Source organism: Symphodus melops, assembly GCF_947650265.1.
Source record: "Symphodus melops genome assembly, chromosome: 12".
Classification (NCBI taxonomy): domain Eukaryota; kingdom Metazoa; phylum Chordata; class Actinopteri; order Labriformes; family Labridae; genus Symphodus; species Symphodus melops.
In genome coordinates, this window is record NC_136702.1 from 8,866,161 (window position 1) to 8,882,505 (window position 16,345).

General features: G+C 38.1%; 1 protein-coding gene across 3 annotated transcripts; it reads right to left on the bottom strand.

Annotated features, from left to right (window-relative positions):
* Window positions 1-3,134: 3,134 nt before the first annotated feature.
* On the bottom strand, window positions 3,135-15,618 carry glra2 (glycine receptor, alpha 2). Of its 3 annotated transcripts, none has more exons than XM_079357377.1 (9): window positions 14,744-15,618; window positions 14,056-14,174; window positions 11,808-11,875; window positions 10,123-10,346; window positions 8,915-8,997; window positions 7,967-8,104; window positions 7,634-7,848; window positions 5,496-5,645; window positions 3,135-4,821 (listed from the first exon to the last, which is right to left on the bottom strand). In XM_079357377.1, exons 1-9 carry the CDS (start codon window positions 14,824-14,826, stop codon window positions 4,540-4,542), a joined length of 1,362 nt encoding a protein of 453 aa, XP_079213503.1. In that variant the 5' UTR covers window positions 14,827-15,618; the 3' UTR covers window positions 3,135-4,539. The 3 variants fall into 3 exon arrangements, with proteins under 3 accessions (XP_079213503.1, XP_079213504.1, XP_079213505.1); XM_079357378.1 differs by lacking the exon at window positions 14,744-15,618 and adding an exon at window positions 14,258-14,307; XM_079357379.1 differs by lacking the exons at window positions 14,056-14,174; window positions 14,744-15,618 and adding an exon at window positions 11,949-12,261.
* Between the last annotated feature and the right edge of the window lie 727 nt (window positions 15,619-16,345).

Genomic DNA, 16,345 nt, shown 5'->3' on the forward strand with positions numbered 1-16,345 from the left:
TGTCTGAAAGTTGACGCATTCATTTTACAATCGACTGCATCTTGTCACACCTTTTGTGGATGACAGCATTAACTGTAACCTTATAAAGGACGTCTATTTCTGCAAGGACAAAAAAATGATTAAAACTCAGTAAAAACTGAAAAAGTAATGAAGGTGAGGGAAAAATGTTACATAAAAATACATTTAAATAGAACAAAAACTTTAGAATCCAATATTTGTCTTAAGCAATTTTAGCTCACCAAGATGTTTTTTTATTTACTTTTAACAAAAAAAAGGCCTTGGATATGCTTGTATTTAATTGTAAATCATTAAGGACTCAGTTCTTATTTCCTTTTTCATTATATTCTTATCAATAATTAATGTGCTTAAATTCTAGAAAAAACTGAGGGTTAAAGGTCTGGCTTTACAAAACACTTTTCCAATCTTTGTTTTATTGCTGTTTTCAAACATGACTAACATTAACACTGTTATGACTAATATGCAAAATTGAGTACTTATCTAATGTCACCGTCTGTATTTAGTAATTCCTTTGAGATGAACACTGACGACAGGTTCTAGTTTTTTTTTTTTTCACCTGGTGGGTTTTGTTTTTACATGTATCACAGATTGCACCTTTGGTAATAACACAAGACATCCATAATGATGGATGGTATCCCTAAGCCGTGTCTAAATCAATGGTGTGTGATGAGGGTCCCTGGTCTGGTCTGAGCCTGCAGTCGACTGTTATTGATCGGGGTCACAGTGTTTCCTCTCCTCATGACTTTGAATCTTAAGGAGTCAAGCAAACAGAGACAGAGGCTAATGAGTCATAATAGCTCTAAAACAGCCATTCATTTTGCCATCAAATCGACACATTTTTTAAAAGCCCTCAGTCATGGTACTGCAAACAATACGTTGCAAACAACATACCATGAATGACAGTGTCAATGCTTAAGATAGATTTAATAAAACAAGACATTTCTAAAAACAAGGGCCACCATTTTTGGTTCTTAAACTCAGGGTGAGTTCGGTTGGGGGTGCTAAGAAGAAGTCTGCCTGTATGATGATGTCACAATATATGCAGCTTGTCTCTTATATTCTGTGAATACATACATTTTTAATTTTGATGAAAAATTTTACACTTCAACATACAACACACATTACACAGACAGTCATTTTAAAACAGCTCAGCATGTTGGCCAGCAGAGCAGCCGCTCCTACCTGCTGCAAGTCACCCCACTCGACAGGAAGTCATCCATAATAATAAATAAACTATTGAATAAAAATGGCACTACTTTTTTTTTGTCCTTGTGGAAAATAAATGAGAAAAATGTAAGTGATTACATTTTTATGAGCCTTGGTTTTTGTTATGTCTGATGTAAGGGGTTGATTCCACATCCTAAGAAGCAATCGCTGTGAGAGTAGCTGTCCTGAAAGTTTTTTAAAATGCTGCTTTATTTTACCGTGTTTGAAGGTTTTGTCACACTGAGCAAAAATGTGTCCTTGTGCTTTAATCGGCAGTTGCTTCAAAGCAATTATTAACAAGCCTACCCTGTAAAGATCAATACAGAGGTAGAATACAATCCCCTACCAACCGACTCTGCCTATTACATGTAGTCCTGTGTGTTTACAGCATTATTAACCTACACACAGTGCCTGTTTATGTGGTTTAAAGATTTCCATTGTAGCATAATCCTCTGAATAAACCCCGACCAAAACAGCTGAATCTGCTGGTCTTTTTTTCTTTTCTTTTTTTTTTTCTTTAAATGTAATACTTTTTACAGACTGGCTCTTAATATAGTGACATATTTAGAGATGCAATTTTAGCCAAAATGGAGCACCAGTGTTTTTAACTCCATTAATTTCCCGATTTTCTCTCACACTGGCCATCTCAATTACTGTGCAGTTGCTATGGCAACTCTCATTTCTAGCCTCTCTCAGACCTCGCAAAGCAGCCTGTCTCAATCTTAATGAATCATAGAAAAGTTGTTTCCCTCCCAAACACAATTATAAGCTGCAAATAATTTTCCTGTCACCATATTGAACTTGATTGCATGACGACTGTTGCATCCTTGCACATTCAAATAGGAATAATAATTGACCATGATTTAAGGCTGCAGCGGTGAAATGGATGGTACTTCCATGTGAGGATTAGTATAATTGATTAGTTTTTAATCCCTGTGCAATGAGCATTAAAAAAAGTAGTTGGATGATTTATGCAGCTTCCCCAATTAAACTACCGCAGGGTATGCATTCAAATCTTTACCTTGCACATCTTGAAGATGGATCCTTGCGTTTCAAAGTAAGGCAATGAGTAGTGGGATATACAGCACATCTAAGATAACACGTTCAATTCTGCTTCATATCACCTTTGAAAATAATAGTTAACAAAATGTTTGACAGTCAAAACAAACACAGGCAACACAGCAGACATTAAACCTACACAGCATTAAAATAAATGGTTAAAGTTAGAATATGTACAAGAAAAACAGCAGAGAGGAGACAGACAGATGATCAAAGGGAAGCATAGTAGAGGACGGCCTTCAAAATAAAACAATTGAAGTATACAAATGCAGATATAAATAAAGCTAACTAAAAGAGCGAAAGCAATTAAAGTCTTTTAAAACAGGTTTAACGATGTGATTTTTCTGTAAGCTTTGTCTTGGCCCTCAATTTTTATCAAGAGCAGATGTGGCCATTGCTTTCTCTTTTAAAATTATACATAAGCATTATTCCTATTTCTGTCAAAAGAAGAAAGCATCGTCTTCTGCATGGATTTATAACAGTTTTCCTGTCTGTGAATACGATCCCTATTTTTTTCTATTGAAAAGGTAGGTATAAGCCCCAGTGTGAAGTCCATTATCATGCATTAATGGAAACCCTCTGTCAGATCCTATCTTTGTCACCCCAGGCCACCCAGCGATCCATGCCGTGTGTCATCACCCTGACTTATGAACCTGCTGAGGAGAAGAGAATGTTTGTCACATTCTTTGATCTGATCTGAGAACGGGTGCAAAAAGCATTTTTATGTGCTTTATGTTTCATCTTAAAAAGGTATCCATCTTCTTATTTCTTAGAAGAGAAGAAAATGATAGATGCAGCAACTCTTTAACACATGCATTCAAACCACAAAACAAAGCAGAATCTTCTACTTTATGCATCACAGGAGACATGGAAATAAAGTAAATATAGTGCACAGTCAATTTTATTGATGTAAAGACCAGTGTATAACAGTTTTTTTTTCATTAAATAGCATTCAAAAAGGAGTTCTTCACCACAATATATCAGCAGTGTAAGGACCTTTAGCTGCTCAGCAGTGTGACTTATCTCTGTCTTAACTGATGTATCCATCTGGGGGGGAAAAAACACGATGTGAAGGTAAACAGTCCTCAGCAAAGGTTGAAGAAATATACATAAAGCATTTTTTATATACTGTATATATATAAACATAACTTTCCTCTCCATTACAATAAATATTTCATCAGACTAAAACTACAAAACATAGTCTCAATTCTAAAACCATATCTAAGATACCTGGAATATTTACCTGGAATATAAATGAATTCATATGAATGTGGGCGAATGACAACACTGATAAATGCGGTGCATGTCCTCAGTTTGTAGGCTCCATACTTTGATGAACCTGTGACAAATATGAGTGGATTCATTAAATTATTTCAAAAATGATTAAGGATATTTTTAACTCGTAAAACATCTCAGTAAAATTACATCTACTTTCAGGTGACATCAGTTGTCCATGAATATGATTTATATAATACAACAAGTTCTTTCAGGTGTCTGTTCACAGGTAGAAAAAAAAGCTTAAACACTGCATTTGGCTCTGAGAGACCACTGAACAAGAGGAGATTCTGGCAAAAATAGAGAAGCACAGCATTTCATCTCATCTCATCTTAGCTTTGATATCTAAGGCCTCCAGTATTTTCAGAAAAAATGTGGTATCCAATTCCTGAATCCAGATTTTAATCACACGGATGCCTGAAATATACGTGTGTTGCTGCCAACTGTCTGTATGTGCTTTCTGACTATATCTTAGAGGAAGAAACAGGGAGGACTTGCCAAAACAAAAGTGCCATATAAAACAGTCCTAGACATCCTTGTTAAGAAATATCCTTTTAGCCATGCCAAAAGGTTTGTTGAGGATCATCTGACTAAGCAACCTTACTTTTACAAATTCATGGAATGTGTCTTTGTTTCTTGGTTGTTCTGACGCCATGGAAGAATTGATTTAAAAAACATTGTTTCGTCCACTCCAGCATGTTGCTATCATTGACTTCAAATCATGTTTCCAGATTTAATCAGGAAATGCTATGCAGCAGTACAACATCAACAATAAAGCATCTTTGTCCCAAGAGCTGTTCACATAATCTGCACGAACATCACTTTTTAATGCATGAACATACATACATAATCCCTGAACGAACACCTCCATAATCTCCACGGTCCTCTCAATGCACAGCCTCCTACCTCATCTCACTGTGCTTTTTGAACATTTCTCAATCTGAGAAATGAGAAGTAAATGTTTGTCACAGGAAGAAGTCTTTACTGTTTGTGGATGTCCTCGTGCCTGATGATCTTATAGGTAACCCAGTAAAAGACATTAAAGATGAGGAAGGCCAGAGGAAAAGCAGCCCTAGAGATAGTGTCTATCCTCTTGGCTCGGTCCACAAACTTCTTCTTCATGGTGTCGATGTCTTTGGGGACTGTCGGTGGAGGGTTGGGAGCTGGAGCAGCATTCTGAACAGCTGAGCCGTCCTTCATTGGCAGACACTGATTCGTGTTGTAGCCAGCAAAATTAAAGCGGCCCTCATGCATGTCCTCATCCTTGGGAGAAAAAAAAAAAACATCCACATGTGGAACAGTAAGTGTATGCTTGGGTTTTAAGGCTGCAGCTCAAATATATGCTTTAATCCTGTACAGTAACTACACTTTGAATTTTCATAACATACAAAGACAAAATCTATCCAGATAGCCTAAAGCTAATGAATGATTAACCACTTGATTATAATGTAAATCTTATGCAAGCACTGTTAGTAATTGGGATCGTTAATTAGGTGTAATTTTCTATATGTATTTAGTCATGTAAAAAAAGTCATGTCAATCCATTCAAGAATAGTGATTCCTCTACTAAGTACTGTTTTACCCATGAGTTTTGTGTAGTCTTTTCTATGATCAAGGACCAAAGGAAAGAAAAACTGATTGTTTGACTGTGGGACATATTATAAATCACTTTCAGACAAATTCAGAAATTTGGTCTATGAAAGCAAAATGTGTTTTGTTTGCCAATTATCCTGAATACAGGAATTATTGAATCAAGTCTCATGACAAACCATCGAAGAAAACACAGAGGTCTGCCTCATTGTGGCCCAGATTTTGCCTGGTCTAGACACAAATGTGCTCTAGCTGACCAGTTGACCCTGCTATCCTGAGAGCAGCAACGCTAGAGTGGTTAAAAGTTAGATAACCAAACAGCAACCTTGTAAACTTTGAAAGCCTACCTTATGATTCCTCCTTTGTCTTCGCCTCAGGCGAAGGAACTCTTTCTGTTGCCTGGAGACAAAATTAACCCCAGCATATTCCAGCAATGCAGCAAACACAAAGAGCAGACACACAGCCATCCAGATATCAATGGCTTTCACGTAAGAGACCTAGGAGAGAAAACACATTTCTTTTCTTAGAACCCCAGGATGACGGCATCAGCTAACAGTTCAAGTGCAGTATGAATGTGTGCTTTGACTTTAAATATTGATATAAACCTTTCTGTATTCATTCTGATTCCTGGATCTTTCAGATCTACTATTCTTTTTTTAAAAAAATATTGCTTTTCATGTGAACTAACTGGAGCTCCTTAATGATTGTAATTATAATTACAAGTGTTTGCCAACAAGTATATTAGAGCCGCCAGAAATGTCAGCGATTGCAGGGACTTACACAGCGGGGAATAATTGCTGCTTTAATTATCAGTAGAAAGGCAAATGTAGCATTAGTCTGCACCTCTAGCACTGGTTTTGATCTGCTTTCTATAAGCAAACACGAAGACAATTGAGAGCCTTTCCTGCTCATCAGTGTGACCCGCTAACGTTATGACGGCTGATTAGCATGTGAAGAAAACAACTCAGCTTTTTCAGGATGGGCTATGTGAAGCATATTGAGTTAGGTTGTCAAAGATCTAGCCTCTCAAAGGCTTCTCTTTAAATATTTATAGGCACACATGTCTTTTACGAGAGAATCTGTGACATAGCTGAGGCATATGGTGCTGATGTGAAGAGTGATTGATCATCAAGCACTGCTCTCGCTGCTCTGAGTACCTTTCCATAATATGTGCATGACAGTTTACCCTGATTGAAAATAAGCTCGCACAGTATCAACATTGTCAGTAATTTACACCAACATAATCATGACTGTGAAAAAAACATTTGAATGCAGGGCACATTGATGATGTGAATACTGTTTTTCTCGCCCACTGGAGGATATGTGAGCGCTTTCACACAAAGACATGACTGTGTGTCTTTCTAAGAACTTCAAACAAGATGAAAACCATCCCACAATGTATTTCACTGATTGCTGGTTTGTCAACTTCGTGTTGATTTCCACTTTGTTTTCATCCGAGTTTTGACTCAGTTCTCTGTCCGTCAAATACTGCCAACATGTCATACTCAGAGAAAAATAAACAAAACACAATGCACTCAAGTGCATAAGAGCTGACTGCTACAAACTTATTCTGACTTTTGTAAACATGCTGTTCATTAGGAATGCAATCATTTGACTATTCAGAAATAGTTTTTGTTACCTTTTACATGTTTTTAATAATCCAATTGTTTTATGAACACAAATATTTATATACATATATTCAGACTTTTTTATGTCCAATACATCATGTCATGAAGAATACATATAAACAAAAAGGAGAACCTTGCTGATCCCCACCTTCAATGATTCATTTTTTCTGGCTCGGCTTTTTCCTTTTCATGCCAATATATCACCTGCCCACCAGTCCTGCTGGCCACTCCAGCAGTATTTAAACTGGCCGACTTTCATTAGTGTAACTGCGTGATTGGCTTTTGCACTTTGTTAATCCTGAACCACTGCTTGATATCCTGACTTTTCCGTTGCCCTTGCAATGTTTTTCTTTTCCCTTTTTCTCTTTTTCTTTTTATCAGAACCAAATATTTAACTAACCGTAAAAGCATCAAAAGTTAAATGTTTAATATGTAAAATTGATGTGATTTGAGCCACCAATTCAAGAGGAGAAAGTCGTGTTGTCTCTTTAACAAAGCTGCGTCTGTCTCCGAAATGTTTGATGCGTGAAACTGTTTAAGCTCAACCTGCAACAACATGACATAGGATGCGGAAAACAAGCCATAGATATTCAGTTTAAGTCAGAGAATCTGGGTGAACAATTATGATGTAAGCATCAACAAGGTGCCATTATTTAGATACATATATAGTTTTGCTATACTTCAATCGCTTAAAAGTATTTATTTCTAGCTTTTTTTCCACAAATACACAAAATCGTTGATACATTTTTCTTTGCACTTTCAGTAGAGGATCAAGACATAAAAATGTGATAGTAGCACCACATATCAGATCTGAAGTTTTAAAATATGAGCTGATGAAACAACGAAACAAGGCCAACCTTTGGAAGAGAAGCTCTAGAGCCGGAGCTCTGGGTGGTCATGGTGAGCACAGTGGTGATGCCCAGTGCCACTCTGGCAGGAGCAGCATCCATGTTAATCCAAAAAGACACCCACGAGAGGATGACAATGAGGAGGGAAGGGATGTACATCTGGATCAGGTAGTATCCCATCTGTCGCTCCAGATGAAATTTGACTTCAATGCAGGTGAATTTGCCTGTTTGACAACACATGTTGGATCAGTTACCAAACAATCAGAAGTGACAAAAAAACAGGTGTGAGTCTGTGTGTGTGTGTGTGTGTGTGTGTGTGTGTGTGTGTGTGTTTTCTCTAACCAGTGTTGTAGTGTTTTGTACAGTAGCCTAGCTCTTTCTCTTCCCTCATGATGAACTGCGGCAGTGTGAGCCCATCTGACACTTGCACCGCACCATTCTCTAGCCACTCGAAGACCAAGTCATTCATGGTGTAGCCAACTAGACAGAGAAAGGAAAAACTGAATTTAAACAAGCAGTCAGTGTTCATGTGACAGGTTAAAAGAAAAATAACTGACAGGCTGTCACAAGCTGTTAAAGCTATGAAGTTACTGATGTGTAACTAGGCTAAAATCTGATATGGGTTAACAGATCATCCATGCATGAGGACTGAGTAAAACCTGAACATGCTCAAAATGGTTTAAAATGCTTGAAAAGTGTCAATTAAAATTCTTACTCCATTCTTTATTGTTAACTTCAATAGAGTTCATCTATGACCTTGTTCATCTTGGTGGTCTTATTCTGAGATTGATTGCTTCTCTCTCCACCAATAAACAAAGTGAAGCAAAAGTTTTCAGTGATGAAATGTTACTAAATTGATTGCGATTATCTCCCACGATTTTTAGGTATGTTATCATTTATTTACATAAAAGCTTGGCTGCAGATCCAGGCCAACATGTCCAGAGTTTTAAGAGTGTTTGGCTAGAATTATGGATAGCTTAAAGCTGAGTTTAGCTGGTAGTTGTTAAGCATTTGTGTGTGGGTTTTTTTGCTGGCAGAACCTCGGCTGGTCAGTGAGGAGAACTCATAGCTTTTTGGTACTTTGAATAGTTAGTACATATATTTAAGAAATTATGCTTAGGTTTATTGTAAATTCAGTGTATTTTATTGTAGCTATATTTGTGACTACATCTCTCCTTCTTTCTAATGGATGTGTTAATTGTGTGCTTCAAAATAATGGCTGGAGGTTCTTCTGTGAAAAAATTAATTTCATGATTATTTCAATCTAATTTTCAGGGGCGCAACACTTACAACTTTCCAGTTGCATTGTACATGTCTGGACATCCATCGGAAAGTTCTTCAGATCCATTGGGCAAGACAGAATCAGAGTCAACCTGAGATGCAATAGAAAGCGATACAGTAAGATACAATGAATGGAATTTGACTTGAAAGTAATTTATTTATAAAACCTTGATCTAGTGGTTGGACACATGTATTGAAAATCAAATGCTTAAAAAAATTAAATCATAGTCATTCCTTTCTCTTTTTCAATCTCAGTATTGTGTGCTTCTTTCTTTTGTGTGATAGCCTCTGACATATCATGTAGGACTCCCTTCAGCAGGTTCCTATCACACTTTCATTACTGCAGGGATTGTTTCTGTGATGCATTTTGGTCCACGGTCCTCTCCCTGTCTTTTCTCTCATAAATGGATAAAGTGTCTAACCACCTTTCATCTCTCCCGTTGACCTGTTCTGCCTCCACACCTGAGCACCGTTCGGCCTCGAGCCGCTCCCTAAATGGACTCAAAATTGATCTGCTACATGTCACATCACAGCAGAGAAAATTGAATGTGGTGAGAGATTGAAGTTATATTGAAATGAAATGAAACTTATTTTCATATCGTGCACTTAGTTTTGCTAGAATCATGAGCCTGTAAAATGCCATCCATCATGAATAGATTGCATTTTTTCAGACTTGCAATGCTTTTGCGAAGGACCTGTATTCTTCGTGTGGGGAAAACAACATGAAAAGGACTCCCTCTTCCCTTTGGTCTCTTAACAATGCCACTTAGATTAGTATGCCCTCTTCCAATCAGTCTTCCCTTATTGAAAATCTACATTGCGCAGGGGGACACACTGTAGTTCAGTGAATAATGCCATTTCAAAGGACTGATTGCAATGAGATAAAATCCATTTAAAACTGTGTCTTTTACATTGAGGCTCTTTGATGTTTGAGAAGAAATGTAGGAAAAGAAATGAGTGAACATGCCCTGGAGTGGTCTATGCATCAGAGCTTTTTGGTTCTCTACAGTATAATTTTTAAGTGAGCACTGAATCCTACCTCAGCGACAGACCTCCAGTGACCAACCAACTGTTTTAGTTATATTCAACTTTAGATTTATCTATTCTAAAAATAACTGATAAAAATACTGGACAGAATGGCAAACACTGTTGTTTTGTGTGTCTAAAAACATATTAAAAGACTGTTTAAATGTCTAATATTATGATAAAAGCTTCACCTTATACTATAGAGAACCGTCCCATCTTTGAAGATCCTCAGCAGCTTGTTGTCTGTAGTTACATCATGAAAATTGGCTCCTTTCTCGTTGGCAAAGAAGAGGTCGGGCTTCCATATGGAGTCCAACATGGAAGGGTCCAGGTCGAGGGAAGAATCTGGGTATTTACTATACGCTAGTCGGGGGTCATTCCACTTCTGCCTTAGGAAGATGTTCACTCTGTAATCCTGCAGAGAAGACAAGCAGCTTTGCATATTTTATAGTGCAATGGTATTGGTTACATGAAAGCATGTGGACAATCTCTGACATCCGTCATTTATATCATTTGTTCTTTGTATGAGGAAGTAATTGGAAACCTAAGAGAGCGTTGATTATTTAAGGTCTTTAAAAGGTTCATGGATAATTTAAAAAAGGACATGCAAGCAAAGTCAAACTCATGTGTTTGAGGGTTAGTCTTTGATTAAACTACTGTACTAGCTGTATTTTTCTGACTTGGGCACAGTTCTAACATACTTGCTATTTTCTTGTGTTTCTCTTTCATGTTACTTATTGCTATAATTCACTATTAATTATTGTGTGCTAACAAAATCTGTGATTAGCTACTAAAAAAAAAGTTTTCAAAACCAATTATCGTTATTAACAAATAATATTGGTGATGATCAACTTATAATATTTTCACCCATGTCATTCAATTGGCAATTAGAAAGAAGAGTTCTTTACTTTTGACACTTTAATCAACACTTTAATCAACTTTACTTAAGCACTTTTTCCTGATGTGATTATCATGTTACATCCATAAAGTAACAGTCACTTAATAAGTGTTATTATGTTATAAAGCTGTTTGCAAAAACACCAGTCCTGATATATTAATAACAAAAAAAAGACAAAATATAACATGAATAATGAGCAGAAAATGAATTCCAATGCAGTATCATGTGTACGATAATAATCTATATGATTAAGCATTCATTCGATGTCACTGACCTTTTAATAACATTTTATGTTAATCTATATTATGTAGTCATCATAGAAGCCAATGATGATTTTATAAGATGTAGTGGCTGATGAGGAAAGCTCTGGCAGTGTAGTTGGTAGTAAAGTGAGCCCCACAAAGCTCAGTTTCTCGTTGTAATTGATATGTCATGATGATGAGAGAGCCTTATGTTGTTTGACATTTCATCAGCATATTGGCGGTTCCAAATATTTGCCTGCGTGTCTAAAGCTGTGTAATTCCTTGGCAATCTATGAGCTGCAGCTCCTGCACAAATTAACATCCTTCATTCATGATCTAAGTGGTTATTATCACTCATTATGAATCCTTTGATCGTGATGAGTTTCAATGCAGCCTCACAGGTTTTTATATTTTTACCCCTCAAGCAGTTGACGCCTTTGCACATCACATTTTGAACATCAGTTTGTTTGAAAGCCCCAACCCTCTCTCACTATTACAGATTAGTGGTTAAAATTACTCTAAGAATTAAGATGAACAATTACAGGTATAAAAGGCATCATTGAAAAATAATAATAATTAAAAAAAAACAAGAATCATTTATAATCTCTGAGCCAAATGGACCCGCCAATAAGCTCATTGTTGGGAAAAACAAAGTCAACAAAGTTAACCAAAAAACAGGATGAATCAGTTTTTAGACCTTAACGGGGGTCAAAAGAACAAGCAACACTCAACTCACCATTGTAGTTTCAGCTATAGAACCAAAGCTGTTGATAAATATGTTGCACGTAACATTAACTGGTGGACCTGCAGTTTGAGGGATAGATAACACATCGACACAAAGTAGAACATCAGACAAAGTTCCAAAGAAGTAACTCACAATAGTAGTCTCTGTGACAGAGCCGAAACTGTTGATAAAAATATTGCATGTAACATTTACCGGGGGACCTGTGAAGTGGAATGACAATGACATGAGAGGAAAAAGCCTTAAACCACTTCGCCAAAGATGCCTGACCTGGAGAAGTGGCGGTGTTTGATCTGGATGTTTGGGTTGGTTGGAATACAATCTGTTGTTTTACAATGTATGTCTTCATGCACTAATAGACACAAGCACTATTTTTCTACAAAAGAGTGGATGGTTATGTGTTACAGCATGTTCAACTCAGACGCAACAGATCATGTTACACATGATAGCGCCCTTTTTTTTTAAAACTTTGGTAGGGTTTAAAATACAACAGCTTGGATAAGCTTCCTGGACTTCTACGTATTTTACAATCTATGTTTTTATTTACCACTTGCTTCAATCAATACCAGGTCACACTATCTTATGGCTTCAGGTATGGTGATCTTTTTGCTGTGAACATACTGAATTAAATGTCTTTTTTGTCTATATCCTGTCTTTCTGAAATGCAGAAGGGGATACATACAGACAGAAAAAGGCATGCACATACACTGACAGTTATTTAGAGATGCAATGACTCTTCAAATTAATTATAAATCAGAGCTATTTTTAAGGGCCAAACTACCAAAGATATACTGGAAACAATGTCAAAAACCTGAGATTAAATAGCTGATCATTAACGACGATTATTTACCAATGGTGATAATTATCAGTTCCAATTCTACAGTGATTAGTTGTTGAACCAAATCAGTATTTTATACCCAAGAGTGTAAGTGAAAAGAACCCAGCATATTTCAATCAGTAATACAATTGTCTGGTCTGAACTTGTTTACAAGTTTTACCATTTAAAGTCAGACAATATTTTTTTTCTCTCTCTTTTAAGTGTAAGCACTGTAAGCCCTTCCCACTGTCCTTCCCCTATGCTCTCCTCATCAATATTGCATGGCACTTGGTATTAATATTTGCCTCCGTTTGTAGTCAGGTTGCTACATTTAACAGCAGAAGCAGAAAAAAATAAAGCAGCACCTCCCCACAACAAACTCAGCACAAAAAACTAGGTCAGCCTTCAGAAAATATAGTTCAACACTCTCTTCAAAGTCTGACGAGCAGGTTCGCAGCCAACATCATCTGCTTGCATCGCAGTGGGTTCAAAGAAAAGTGTTTGTTTTCCAACCAGAAGATACCTGAAGCTTTATCCTCTCCTAAAAAATACAGATAATACACGTTAACGGCAACACAATGCTTTATGCCTTTAACCCATGTTTGCTTCCGTTGTCATTATTAAAAACAGTTGCTTTCCCTTCAACCCTTACGTGAAAATGCCAGCCCGTGCCAAACAGCTCGTCCCCCTCCCATCTCAAAGTCCATTCCAGCAATCTCGTCAACACTCCTCCTCAGATGGAGAGGCCGGATCTGGGCCATGCGTTTGCTGAAATCCTGCTGCTCGGTCCCTGTGCTACACTGGCTGGCTGCTTCAACAACTACTGGAGTCCCCAACCCCCCCGACAAAATCCCATCCCCACCTGACCCTGGCAGAGTGGCTTCTGGCCTGAGCCCCATGCAGGCTTGGCCAACCCTCTTCTTGCTCAGCTCTGTTCCAGTGACAGATGCTGTGTGTGTCCCCAGCATCACAGCAGCTTCTACACAGGAAGTCAGTAGCCTGCAGCCTTGCCACGGGGGCACCCTCCATCATTTAGTCTGTCAAGGTGGCATCCTTGTGATATTTGCACTAATCTTTTGTTTATTTCTGAATTATCAGTGAGTGGAGATATGGATTATCTAACATACTAGTATTTACTAATGGACACAAACACGTTATGTCATGATAAAGGGTTAGTTTGGGATTTAATACAAGCCAGGAATAAAAGGGTTACTGTCACCTCATGTGGTTGATTGTTCTTATCAAATACCTAACAGCATCAGATAACAATGAAATGTTCAGATAAGTACTAATCAAAGTCTCAGCAGGATTCTGCAAGCACATGTTAGCAAAAGGTATTTTTACTTCTTTTTTAAAGAGGGATAACACTCATTATAAAGCTGAGTGTTGCAGATTTCCAAATGACAGATATAATGATAAACAAACCTTTAAAATTTGGTCTGATTCGTGCGTCATACCCGGACGTGCGGCCCATGAGAGAGTCCAGAAAGTCTGATGGAGACATGTTGGATGATCTGGAATCGTGCTCCTTAGCATCCACAACTCTGGAACAAACAAAGTCACACAGTCAGAGGGAAAAAAATCACTTTATCATGCTGAAGTCGCGCCTGAAAAATGGGATTTAAACCTTATCTGTCGCCCAGCAGCTGCCTGGGAGTGATGGGCAAGCAAGGAGAAGCTGGGAAATGCGTTAAAGCGCACACATGAATCAGGCGAATCCGGTGTGATTTTGACGTCGTAGGCATCTATTTTTTAAAATAGAAAATAGCTATATTTCTGTCTCATCATTACATATATATATTTCAGCATGGTGTTATTTCATACAAATCGTTGTGAGGATATTGTTATGACGCCACAGTATATTTACGTGCGTAATTGTCGCTATAAAGTAATTGTACAGCAAACAATGTGGCATGTGTCTTTGATGAATATTGCAAACACTCCCGTAAATATTCAAAAACAGACAAAAACTTCGATGAAGCTCTATAGTAATAACCAACTTAGTCTTCAGAGAAAGCCCTGTTTGATTCAAATGGTTCCTCAATCAGTGCTTAACTTAAGTATCCCATTAAAGATGATGGGGTATGTGAAAACCGTTTTTTAAATGGCCTACCTGAAGCTTGTCTCCATGATATATGTGATTAAAGCTGCAAAAATCTTTATAAAGCAGCGATTCATTCCTGGTGGTTTTCCCATGTGCTCACTTTTTTATTTCTTCCATATGTTTACATTGGTCAAACACATAATCCAAATAGGAGCTCCGCTCTCTTCCTGGCCAGGTCGTGGGCGTTTGGGTGTTTTTGTGTCACACAAAAATACAGGAGACATTCCTCAACACAACAACAAATCATAGTTTAGTTTCTCGAAACTCCAAAGGATAGATTTCTCGATGCCGAAGTGTGTAGAAACATCAGATCTTTGGAAAGTCGCGGAGGTTATGAAACTCCAAAAACGCGTCGACTTGACGATTCCTCCACTGTCCCTGCATTTGTAGCTCGCTCCGCGAAGACAAACCCGCCAGCCAGTGTTGTTACTCATGAAGTGAGATCTCTGGCAGGTGGAGGACCGTCCTCTGTTGAGAAATGGGAGTGGAACGCCTTTTTTTCCTCATTTCAGCACTTGGACAGCTCCCGGCTCCTTTACGCGCAAGCGCAGGGTTTAAAAGTGGTATACGTGAGTTGGTTTTAAATCAATCCAATAACCGAGGAAGGTAATCAAAGGAAACTCTCTCAGACATTGTGTTCAGAGGCTGTTACATAATGAAAGGTGTGAGTTTTAAATGTAACAGCATTCTTTCTCACGAGAGGGCGCGCAGCTGCGCAGCCGGATCAACTGGCTTTAAAGATGTTTGATATTCTTCTAGCGGCTTAATTAAGGCTCTCTGGATACTTCGGGGAGTCTAATGCAAATTTACAACCTCTAGTGCAAATGAAACTTGGAACCTTACGTGTAGTTAATAATTCAGGAATGCATATCGGGGGGATCAGAAATAAACAGATTGAGAGCCAAGTAGCTAATTATACTTTTTGTCTGGCTTACTCTGACGTCGGCGACGCTTGGATTTTCTTTTCTTTTTTTTTTTTGTATTACTGACTTCCCATCCTTGTCTGTTTCAAGCCGCAGCCGTCCTATCACAGATATGAAAGGTGTAAACAAAAGACGCACTATCCAGAAGCCGCTGGGAGAGTATTTGGTACCTCGGTTGCCCTGGAAACAGATTTCCGAGGCACATCGTTGGAAATGCTGAAAGGTTGTCCTCCCTGAGCGAGACTAAAGAGAGCTGACTGACTGACAGAGACACAGACGAACACAGGAGGAAATGTAGCCTACTACAGGTTAGCTGAAGCCCAAGGGTGGAGGAACGGCAGGTTTATTAGGCCACGACACCGATGTAGTTGGCTAATTATTATTCAAGCTGCTAGTATTGATACAGTACTGCAGTTTGAGATTGTGAGTGGGATGAAATGCTTCACGAATGACTCATTCTGCATGTGCTGTGCAGGAAACAGCTAAACTTGGAGAGAAAAAAAAAAAAGTATTCCATTCACACCATAGCCACCAATACTGTGACATGCTTTGGGCAATGATACACTGGGTTCAAGAAGATGCTGTGCCATCTCTGATGGAGGAAGAGTCATCAACCTTCTCTCCCCCTCTGAGATGCTAAAGTCTAAATCAGCATTGTGACATTGCATGGGGATGTAAATGTTTCCGT